The following is a 12,157-nucleotide window of genomic DNA, read 5'->3' as shown; positions in this document are numbered from 1 at the left end:
GTGCAGGGTATTCCCATCATCCCTCATCGTTATCGCATTAAGGTCATCCGCAATCATCACATAGCAAATTGGCAATAATTAGAAAGGAATACCAAATTCCAAAACAGATCAGAACTTATAATATTTATAACAAAAAAAAAAAGGTTCAATCAATCAACACGGTATGCAAAATCAGTCCTCTGTTCCGGATTGTACAATAGACCTCTGGATTAAAAAACTTTCAGAAAAAAAAAGGACAAACTTCCATTTTGCACAGTCCAAAATTTTGAACAATTCAGAATATTAAATAACAAGCAAAATAAATAATTTTAGGATTATGTAATCCGGAAACTTTCCAGATTACTCAATCCCAGAACTTTCCAAGAAAACCGCAGAGGGATATTTTGGATATTTTCCACACTCCATGAACACGCGGGAAGAAATTATGGGGTGTGGGAAGAAATTACCCTGAGTGAGCAGGGATGACACAGTTCCTATTGGGTCAAAAAGTTAAAATTCCAGTTTCGGTGAAGTCCTAGGCCCTACACATTGCAATGCCTGATGATTCAATCAGGGAAAAAGACCAAAGCAGTCATCCCACTGCATTGCATTACCAGTTTCTTACAAAAATCACATGAAAGCTTTACTTCACCATGCCCTGTGGCATCTATGTACGTTCACTCTACAGCTACATATATTAATGCATTCGTTACATATATGACCTACTTCAATATTTTTATCGGTTAGACTATAAAAAATAAATTGAATATAGAGTTTTGGAGAGAGAAATATATACAGGTCCAAAACTTCACTGGAATGCTTCATTCATCTTTCATTGCAAACTCGTGCATCTTCTTCTGTCCGATTTCCACAAGTAGAGTCAAGAGAGCCTCGCACACCTGAGATGCATCTCCTTCAGAAGGGTCATCATTTAGCGATGAATAAACCATCCAAGCATGGTCCAATTTTCGCTTAGGTCGCACCACAACGGATCCAGGAACTTCTGCATCTCGGCATGTCACAAGGCCGTCACTTTTCTCACCATACCTAACCTGAGTCAATTGTGCACAAGCAGCCATTGCCGCACCAAGGGGCATCACCACAGGAAGTTTTGTAGACTCACCGGTCGGAGCAACTAGGGGTGGAAATTCAGCATGTGCAACATGAGATAATGTGGCTAAAACAGCAGGGGAAATGCCAGCTTCAGTCCGAAAGGAAACAACTGGGACTTCATTTGGCAGATGATGCTCTTTCAAAAACTCTCGCCGCCTTTCATATGTCAAGTCTTCTAAAGCTCGCATGTCACCCTTAAAAATTACATATGATAAGTAAAAGCGAGCAACCGTAACATCAATAATGTCAAACACATTGACAGCAGCTAAATAAAGCTTATCTCCGGTAAGATTTTAAATAGAACTAAATCAATCAGTTTCTACATTAAATAAGAAGAATCATACAATAACACCACACAACTTTGTTTGCATAAACTGACAAATATGTAGATTAGCAGCAACTATTTGAAATGCCTTTTAAAAGAATGCTTCGGTTTCTCAAATAATTTAGCAAGAACAAAGTAATACCAGTTTGTAATAAGAGTGAGAAATTGAAAATACAACCTGCATGAATAGACCAAGAATCTGGAGTCCAAACCAAGGGTTGGTCAACTCTGTTCCATTGCTATTTCTTCTTAGGAATTTAGCTCTTACCATTAAGAGAATTTATAATTCTCAAATTCGTTTTAATTTCTGTCTTATTGAAGGTCCGGCCACTAACTAGTGATATGACTAAAACAAAGTAAACACGTGACAGACAATCCTCACTTCCCATCCTAGCTTTTGGAATAAATTAGTTTCTCAAATTCTTAGATGGTATTAAAGTTTATCCTAGTAGTTGTTGGACCTATTTGGTCATCTGTTGTCAAGTTCTTACTAATACTTAATATTACAAACTTGATATTCAAGCTCTTTTTGAAAAATATTTTAAAAAATGTTTTAGAACATAATAATTGATAATGTTAAAACATAATAAATTTTGTGATGCACAATGTTGTGGTTTCACAGATAATCAATCATATTATTCCATAACTAATTATCATAACTGAAATAATCATTTATCAGAAACTTGATTCAAGCACAAGCAGCGTAGTTAATTGGTTTTAACTAGAAATAACCAATTACGTTGTTATGAATAGAAATAACCAATTAGATTGTTCTTGTTGAGTTTCCAGATTCAATTGAGAACAAATTAATAGATTATCACTAGACATAATGGATTATCAAAGTTTTTCTGCATATTTTGGAAGTAGCAAGTCCAACACAACTACAAATAATTTCCAATAGTTCTCAAGAAATCTTCAAGAGAATAAAAGTGTTTTTTCTCAAGAAATCTGAGGGGGCTAAACGTATTTTTTCTGCATTAACATTTATGAATGTTAAACGTATTTTTAATCTAATATTCAAGTTCGTGGAACAATCCTACTAAGGTTATGGACCATTTAAATTAGATGTAAATTCAAAAAGAATAGAACTATTATACAATTCTTTGTACTCTTATATCTTGTCCTTTATGTTATTTTGTGTTCTTCTTTCTTTCCCTTTCTTTATCCTATTGTGTTCTTTGTGTTTTCTTGAATTGCAAGTGATCTTAGCTTCGTTTCTTTAATTCTTAATTAATTGTAGCAAGAAAACTTATTGAGGTTCTACCAATCAAATAAAAAAAAGAAATTTTAAACACCAATTAACCCTTCCTCTTGTTAGTGTAGGTATTTTTCTTACATCCTCAAGCAACACGAAATTGTGATACTGCATATCTGATCAGCAAATGTAGATTACAAGCAATAAAACCATGCCCAAAGCTTTTATAAAATACCAAAAGAAAATATAAACAAGGATACAAATCCATTTGAAAAGGCTGCCAAAGAAAAAAAAAATTCAAACAGAAAAGAACCCAAGGGTGATAACAAAAAAGTACTCAACATACCTTAATTACTTTACAGATAAGAATCTCAGTAAGTTTTCGTAAATTCACATAATCGCCAAGCTGTCCTTCACGCAGAAGATCTGAAGCTATAGGAGTTCCACCGTAGGGACTTTGGGCTAATGCCAACCCAGCAACTTTATCTTTCAAATCAGACCAATACAACGATAAAGCAGCTGCTGCATCTACTCCTCCTTTGCTATGTCCAAGAAGCATAACACGTTTCTGTGAACCCCAATAAATTTCCTCAATGTACTCTTTCAGCTCTCTAGCATTTTTCTCCACTGAGGCCTGATTAGTAATTACTCAAAATTCAATAATAGAACTGAAAAACAAGAACACTTACACGATCTACAAAAAAATTAGTTAGAATTTTTCATACGAACTACTATCACATCAAGTACTGTATTGACCATTATTACTACTACAACGACTATTACAATGTACCTCACTATGAATCTTTGCAATATGACAGGCCAAACCCAATTTTGAAAAACTGACTTTTGTATTGACAAAGTAAAGTGGGCCATGATTACTGAAGAGACCTGCCATTGTAAAGAGCATAATAGTTAACGGCACAGAAAATATGTTGCAACAATAAACTTTGGCAGTTTTACTATTCACATGCGATAGGCCAGGCCAGGTTGCTACTAAGCATTTATCATTCCAGATGCACCGTTGACTTTAGGTTTTTCCTTTTATGTGAAGGTTTGAAAGTGGAGTTCACCATGATTAACCTGATCATTATATATAATCAGTCACTTTACCTGGAACTAACAAATAAACCACTGAATTTGGTAACCTGTGAACACCATGCCTGATAAGGTAAGGAAAACTGAGTTAACAAAACAATAAAACTGAGTTAACAAAACAATGACAAATTGGTAAAAATAAAATACTGTGAACTTACTTGATGTTATCCAGAATTTCAAGGAACCTTTCAGTTCCATCTTCAACTGGAGGCATTGCTGGATCACGTTGAAGCCATCCTATATCATCTGCAGATCCACGCACAGTCCTTCGAGCACGATCAATCAGGCTGAAGTAATAAAAACATCGTTTACAAACCCACAAGTCAATTGTCAAAAGGGCTTTAAAATTCAGATTTTAGATGGTTCTATAACAAAATTTAAGAACTAAAATTAGAGTAAAGAAGTATAAATCAACATTCTAAATTTCAACGTGGGTACAGCAAGGAAAACAGCAGAAAATACACAATAAATAAAGAAAAGGACATGAATGGAAGAATAAAAATTGAAGGTTAACGTTTTAGAAAAGGGAAATAATGATTTTGTACAGGTAACAATAACCTACCAGAAACAATTAGTAAGAAAAACTTGGTCCCAAAAAATCCCTAATAAGTTTTCAAATATAAGGAAGTTTCAACTATTTTTAACTTGTTTAATGAGACCATCCCAAAAAAATTTAAATAGATTTAAATATGCTTTTAGTGTATGCAAATATGACAACGTATGCTTTAAATCCCTGCAGAAATATTTGTTAGTTTTAAATCCCTTACATTTTCTAACCATTATTTTTCAGTCCTTATTCTAAATATGGTTAGTTTAACGTTGAAATAAAAAATATTAATTGATATAACTAAGGTAACAGAATATTTCAAATTAAGATATTATATTATTTTAGGTACACAATTTAATTAATATATTTCTTGTTCAACATAAATAAGACAATTACATATACCTTTTTATGTTTTCAACCAATAATTTTTAACATTGTATTTTTATCAAAATAATTATAATTTGCTTAGACACTTATAATTTATTTTCAATATATTAACTTTACTATTATAATTTTAAATGAATGTAAAAATTATTTTCTAATATATCATAAACAGGGATTTTATCTCTAAAGAAAAAAAGTTATGTTCAATATTTTTAAGAATAACTAATTAAAATATATTAAAATTATATTTAATAATAAAAAATATTATTCTTCTTTACACAATTTAAAAATAATATAAAATAATTCATTCATAATATACTCATATTTTGTCACAAATGATTCTTTAAGTATAAAATGATAAATATATTATTTTATAATATGATTCTTTACCTATTAAACTAATAATTTTATTTTAATAAGAATATAGTAGCTTATAAATAAAAAATATTGTTCATAATATAATAAAAGAATTACATGAGATTATTTTATTTACAAAAAAATATTTTGTACTTAATGAATTATTTATATAAAAATAATACAATTTTTAAATAGTATTTTATAAGGTTGGTCTGGTGGGAGAGATAGTGGATTCAACTCCTCCACCAACAAAATATTTGGCGATATAAAAAAAAATGCAGCCACATACATATAAGTTAGAAAAGAATACCTTTGGAACATGGAAATGCCACTTTGTCCAGTTCGATTCGATTCAACAAGTGCACTGGAATTTTGTAACGGAACTCCACCAGAGGTACTGGTGATTTCATCTTGCGTATGTGGACATGTTGAAGTTGAAGCCTTAGATGATTCAACACTGGTTAAATGCATTCTGTTTGAAGGGATATTATCAATTTCAGTAGATGAAGATGCATCAATTTCTGCATAAGGAAAATCCACAAGCTCTTGTGGATGAGGGACAGGAGCACCAGGACCGCTGGGGGAATGTTCTACTGAAAATATTAATAAAAACTTCAAGGTCTAAATTGCAGAAGTCAGGGCATTGTGGTAAGTACAATTAACAAAACAGACATGAAACAAAGTCACCATAAATCAAATGCACATGTTCAGGGTGAAATAAAATAACATAACATGAGCAAAGGTGACAACTCAAAGAACTATGTAAGGAATAGAGTAAAAATACAAGAAATATTTAAATATACTATCAAAAAATTTTAGAATATCTTCAATGATCTCATAGGCAATATTGTTAAAATCGCCAGTGTACTCACATACTCATGCAATCCTAGGAGTAAGTGAAAACAACGTAACACATGGCAGATTTTAGCAGGATGGGACGATTTTACGTGAAATGGAAGTATCTTGCTAACAACCCAACTTGTAATGATGGCCCTTTTCTCCTAGGATTCCATTTGCAAATCAGAACATAGCCATACAACTCAACGGAAGTATCTTGCTAACAACCCAACTCGTAATGATGGCCCTTTTCTCCTAGGGTTCCATTTGCAAATCAGAACATAGCCATACAACTCTCAACTGCACGTGCTCTTATCATAACATAACCATCACTGATGTTGGCACCGGTGCAACATTGTTACTGATGCTAGCTCACCATTGGCTATCCCAGCACTTATGGCCATCATCGTTGGTCTTTGCCTTTATCTATGACTATGTTCTGTTCTGTATTTTCTTCTTAGTACTTTCTTCTGTTCTTGCTGCCATTTTGGAGAGTGTTTTGTTCTGTTTAGTTGTGTTATGTATTGGATCTCATTATGAGTTATTTTTCTTTTCTATATTATTTTAAATGCATGCATAGGTTTATAAATACAGTTTTTCGCATTCTAACTCTTACAATCCTTGAGTTTGACCATGTTGCGCTCCGGTATTTCTTATATTTCTAACCAAAGAAATATAATAGATATATTATCTTAGAATATTTTAGTTAAAAGTCATTCACAAATTCAAAACTAGCTGTGCATGAAATTTCATTATGTAGTGAGGCATAGTAAAAAGAATCTCAAGTCCTATGGTAACTAGTCTAAAGCAGATTTTCAGAATCAAATTACACCTACAATAAATTCTAAAGTGAAATCCACATGAGAAGTTAAACCCACATGTTTTACTAGGATTTGTTAAGGCTGGGTTTCTATAAGGTTTCACATGAGCAGAATAAACTTCTAACGTAATAATTTCATACTTTGTGGCTTTGTCTATCCCCAGAAGGGATGTCTTTTTTTCCTTAGAGGTGACCATAAATCCAAAGCAATTCGATTACGGCCTTCAATTGCCAACATCCATGCATAAACGCAACAGTTGAGGTAACATAAAATCTAAGTCCATCATTTCTATTTTTCATTAAAAGCAGATGTGCTTAGTTGAGGGAGACATAATAATCTTAATTTAACATCCATTTTCTCAACATTATTATTTCCTTTTCCTTTTCCTTTATGAAAACTTCCGACTGGCTACATAATTCCTTAAACTTCTATAAAAAGAATCTACCTAAATTACATCTCTGAACACTGAAGAACTACACAAACAAATAAGAAACTTGCCTGAAAAATCGGAGAAACAACCAGTTAAGTATGATGTTGTCTGTGCAAGATAAGAAGCAGCATCATTAAGAGCTGGCATAGATGAAAATATCTGAGGAATAAGCCCATCATTTGTCAAACCCTCTCCCTGTACCTAAAACACGATAAACATAATTTTATTTTATTCAAAAAACTAATAAAATTTATTATTGCTTTAATCATCACAACAATCATGAAAAGAAGGTACAGTTACTAGTAGAAAAGTACAAATAAATGGAACAACAAAATCATAATAAGGAATTTCAACTAAACTACCCTTAACAACAACATCCATATTCCACAAGAAAAAATTCCCCACTGTAGAAATCATTAAATGCAGGCCTCAAGAAGCCCAGTAATTAAGTAGAAAGAATCAAATCACTAGTTAGAGATGCTTGTTCACATCCAAAGGCTTTCTCTCACCTTTAATTTTTGGAAGGGAGCAGGTAGGTTGTCATCAATGCAAACCAGGCAATAGGAAACTTATGCTCATAGAATCTTCCCCGGCGTACATATATCATGTCCTCTAGGTTTTATAACACGGATTTTTCCTATTACTCAGCACTCAGTAAAACAGATTTTTCTACAAATACAGAGCAATCTCTGATTACTTGATAATCCACCGACACGAAGATAACTTTTTTTTGTAATAAAGCACATTTCTCCCACTTTTTAAACTTATCTTCCAGAAATCAATTGTTTGTTTCAAAAACTAGCACCAGCACACATTAATTATTTCATCATTCATTTGCCTCACCACTAGAATTTTAACTCTCATAACCAAGGTTGTCAAACTTTAAGGAAATAGGTAAGTACAAATAACTACATCAAATATTTTATATAGAAAACAAACTAGTTACACTCTACTAACAAACTTCTAGCCTATATCTCCTAATATCATGGTAAAAAAATGCCATTGTGGGGTCAATGAGAGCAAAAATTACACTCAACATCAAATATGTGGACTCGGAGTTTATACAAGCTTACTGAGTTAGTTTACCAGAGTTTCTCAAAAAAAAAAAACAGTCTGATAGTGAGTTAACTCATTTTGTTTATTACCTAGAATTGTAAAATCATTCGAGTTTTAAGAATTAACTTAGAGTTTGATAACCATGATCACCACCATTTTAGACCACCCCAGAAAATCTACTTGTTATGATAACAAATCCGGCTCATTGGAATATATGAAATGAATCGAGCATGGCAGATGCTAAACTTTCACTCTGAAGACGTAAAAATTTCAAGTATAAATTATCAAAGAAATCACAAGCATATTACCACCAATGGGGAGCTCGATTCCCCATTAAGTAGGTTTTGAGCTTGCACAGTCCAAACCAAGGCCAAAATGCAAAGAATAAAGTTCATGACATAAATAACAGAGCAGTCCCAAATGATTGGATGGAAAAAACAAATTAAAGAGAAATTTAATCAATCTCTGATTTAATAAAGTGAGAGCTGATAAAGAAACTCAGTGATTGCAATTTAGAGAATGGGTTAGTGAAGGAGCTGCTAACCCTCAGCTAACTATTACCGTGAGGAGTTGAGGACAATTTGTGTAAGAGCAGAAGAGAAATTTAGGTTGTACAGGGTTGTAACAACCACGTACACACAATGTAGAAGTGATGAAAAAGGAGGGTGATGTAGGAAAAGGAGGGAATTTATTAAGTTTTCATTTCTTTCGTGCATTTCTGTTTGTTCAATCCCCCAACACAGAGCTACCTCTGCTTCTGAGTACCTTGATCTCAGTTATTTCTACTTCTATCATCCTTAATATTTGGCTCATACTGATTCCTGAACGAACAATCATTCTATTTCAATTCTTTCACCATCTTGTAAGTGTTGAAATTCTTGTTTCTTGAAAAACATGATATATCAAATCTGCCTAGTTAAATATGGTATGTTAACCTTTCTTTGAAAATCGAAATGAAAGAAATCCTGGCGCACAAAAGTTTATCATGACGACAAATAATTACTCATTTTCCAACCTTTTTCTCATATATGCTTCCATCACAATATAGTATGTAACAAATAACATCCAATATGACAATATGATCTTAGCAATCAAGTCCCATTAACGGTCTAGTAGTATAATAACATTCTACAATAGGAAAGATCTTAGTTCAAATATTGGCAAGCACACTTTTTCCGTTCTAAGCTAAATGCAATTCACATATTATGTAACACATCATGGGGGTGAGCCTGTCACAGTGGTAAGGTTGTGCCTTGGTGAACGTCAGTCATAGATTTCAATCCAAAATCAGCCTCTTAGCATGGATAAGGTAAGGTTGAGTACAATGATCCCCCTACTTTCACATAGCAAAGAGCACTCTAGCATCAGGTTAGGTTAGTTTAAATGAAAAATAAGAAAGGGAACAGGTATTCCCTTGTTAATAATGAACATTTTTTCAATTACGTAAACGAAATTCCAGAATATTTAAGAAGGAATGAACATTCCTTCAAGGAAAAGCTATCACCATGCATGTATGATATGGATAAATGCGGCAACGCTAGTCGTTACCTTTTTCGGCTATAAGTGCACTCACTAGATTTTCGTTTATATCTTATAATACCTGAATAAATAGTTCTTAACTTGAGGTACAACTGCCAATACTTTGATACATCAGTGTTTTCAGTTAAAGAACAAAGTTCTATCAAAACGAGACATGTGAATAACTGAATATCAAAAAGTTCTGTATCAGTTACTTCCACCTTAAAGCACATCTATAATTGTGTGACGCCGACCCAAAAACGTAAATAGTTAACCTAACTCAGCAAATCTCATAATTAGTTCTGTTGTGTCATAACCATCACCTAACTGTGATTAATTAGCAGCATCTATAGTGACAAGTGAATACATCACATTAATAAGTCTATGATCATGTAAACATTTCCTATCTTCAATAAACTTCTGATTATAACTCTAACTTATAAAATCACAATTTTCTTTACAAGAAAAACAAAATTATGCGAATGAAAACAATTTCCGACGAAAAATTCATCAAAATTATAAACACACCAAACGTAATGCAATTTGCAGTTTTCGTGCATGGAATACTACCAAATTCGTATACATAGAACACAAAAAAGATGGCAAATACGTGACTCACGATTAAAGGCGTGTTCGCTTCCAGATGCTGCGGATTCGGAGCTCGCACCATCGAAACAAGTTTCTGCCAAACGCGAGCAATGAAGCTCATGAAATGAAAACAGCGATGATTTTGAAAATGAAGAAAACGAAAATTGGAAACATGTATTGTATGATTATACCTTGGGAATTGTGATGCAAACGAGACTTTAAGGAAAGAGATTTGAATTGAAGGTGAATGAAGGAAGGAAGGAAGCGATTCACAGCGCTATCGTTGTTTTGGTTCGTTTCGTAACAACCGCAGTAAGAGAATTAAAGGAATATGGTGGTGGTGGAGACCAATTTGACGACGTTATTTTCTTTTACCTTTCAGTTTTCACAACCATTTCTTGGTTGGGTGTGCAAAGCCCATTTCTACGTCGGGTTTCTTTCTGTACCCCCGTATTATCCTTTTATAAATACCAAATCTTCACTTTGCCTTTAAAAAGATACATCCGGATCATGCAATCCATAAGTTAGTTTTTGGCATGAAACATAAAAAATTTAGATTTCATAATTTAAAAGTAAAAAAATACTTCTAAATTGTATAATTTTAAAACTATTTTACCTAATTCAAAAAGTCACTTTTTATTTTCAAATTATTCGAAAATCATTTTATTATATAATAAAAAACTTCTAAATTAAATATATTAGAAGTATTTTTTATAAGAAAAACTTTAAAATTGTGTAATACGATAATATCTTTCAGATTGTACGTTTCCATATTTTATAATTTGGAAGCTATTTGTTAATTTAATAAATTGTGTAATCTTATCGATAACACAATTCTAAAGTCTTTTTTCCTTAATTCCAAATATTTCCACGTTATACAATTTTAAACAATTTATTTCTTGAATTCTTTCATCTACATCTTATTAAATTTTTGTCTCACTCCAATCACTAATACAGAAAAGGTTTTACACGTATGTTCTTTTGGTTTTTTGACGTCCGACCTGTACTCGACATCTTTGTGGATGACGTTAGTCAGACGTCCGTTATGTCAGGCCGGACGTCTATATTAACGTCATCCACAAAGACGTCGATTCTGAAACTGACGCTAAAAGGCCAAAATAACTTACGTTAAATACCATTTCTCCACACTAGTGTACCCATGGAAGTTAAATGACAAGAAGATGAGTTTGAACAATATACTCTAAAAAAACTTTCTAAAAAAAACATCAAATTGATATAATAATGGTTGAGAATAAGGAGTGACATTAATGTTTTTGTTATATTATAAAATGTTTTGTTTTATTTTTTTATTGTTTATAATAGATGAAATATTATAAAAAAATATTTCTCTTTTCTTTATTTATTTGTTTGTCTATAAGCACATTTTTTTATATTCCAGAAAAAAGGTAAGAATGTCCAATTCATATCATGTGAACATTATTAGGAAACATCTAGTCATCATAAAAAAGAAAAAGAAATTGTGATGATGAAAACTTACTATAAAGTTATTTCAATGTATAGAAATACTTAAATGAATGTTAGTACTTCATATTTAATTTCGAGGGACATATGCACTAGATTAAACATTCTTAATATTTTGCATCAACTTGTAATATTAACTTTGACCTGGAGCACTTGAGTTTTTTAAAAAAATATATTTAAAATATGAATTAAATATACTCTTTTATATATAAGAAACATAATTAATATAATTAACATTACGGATATTATTCTTACTAGATTGAATATCTTGTAAAGACAATCTTCAGTTTTTTCACGTGTACTTTAAACTTTCCCATTTTAGATTGAGATTTTCAAAGTATTCATTTCTTTCCTATGAGTCTGTTTATTCGACACTAAAGTCAGTTATTAAATTCATAATAAATGAAACATAATTAATTTATTTTCTATG

General features: G+C 32.0%; 1 protein-coding gene across 1 annotated transcript; it reads right to left on the bottom strand.

The window, feature by feature from the left end:
- Nucleotides 1-541: 541 nt before the first annotated feature.
- LOC124842795 (alpha/beta-Hydrolases superfamily protein) lies at nt 542-10,595 on the bottom strand. The gene is made up of 9 exons (XM_047319362.2): nt 10,437-10,595; nt 10,277-10,339; nt 7,152-7,284; nt 5,306-5,588; nt 3,866-3,994; nt 3,723-3,772; nt 3,403-3,500; nt 2,959-3,246; nt 542-1,286 (listed from the first exon to the last, which is right to left on the bottom strand). The coding sequence occupies exons 2-9, from the start codon at nt 10,325-10,327 to the stop codon at nt 801-803; spliced, it is 1,518 nt and encodes a 505-aa protein (XP_047175318.1). The 5' UTR covers nt 10,328-10,339; nt 10,437-10,595; the 3' UTR covers nt 542-800.
- Between the last annotated feature and the right edge of the window lie 1,562 nt (nt 10,596-12,157).

This window comes from Vigna umbellata, chromosome 7 (genome assembly GCF_029865625.1).
Source record: "Vigna umbellata cultivar VRB3 chromosome 7, Vumbellata_1.0, whole genome shotgun sequence".
Classification (NCBI taxonomy): Eukaryota; Viridiplantae; Streptophyta; class Magnoliopsida; order Fabales; family Fabaceae; genus Vigna; species Vigna umbellata.
This window is presented reverse-complemented; position numbering and strand designations above follow the sequence as displayed.

What these genes read in the sequence shown, in the direction of transcription:
- LOC124842795 (XM_047319362.2), bottom strand. Translation starts at nt 10,327, where the DNA reads ATGGTGCGAGCTCCGAATCCGCAGCATCTGGAAGCGAACACGCCTTTA. An exon ending in TTGTTTCTCCGATTTTTCAG is followed by an intron (nt 5,589 to 7,151) that starts GCAAGTTTCTTA and finishes TAATATTTTCAG; the next exon opens with TAGAACATTCCCCCAGCGGT. An exon ending in GGCATTTCCATGTTCCAAAG is followed by an intron (nt 3,995 to 5,305) that starts GTATTCTTTTCT and finishes TTATTACTTCAG; the next exon opens with CCTGATTGATCGTGCTCGAA.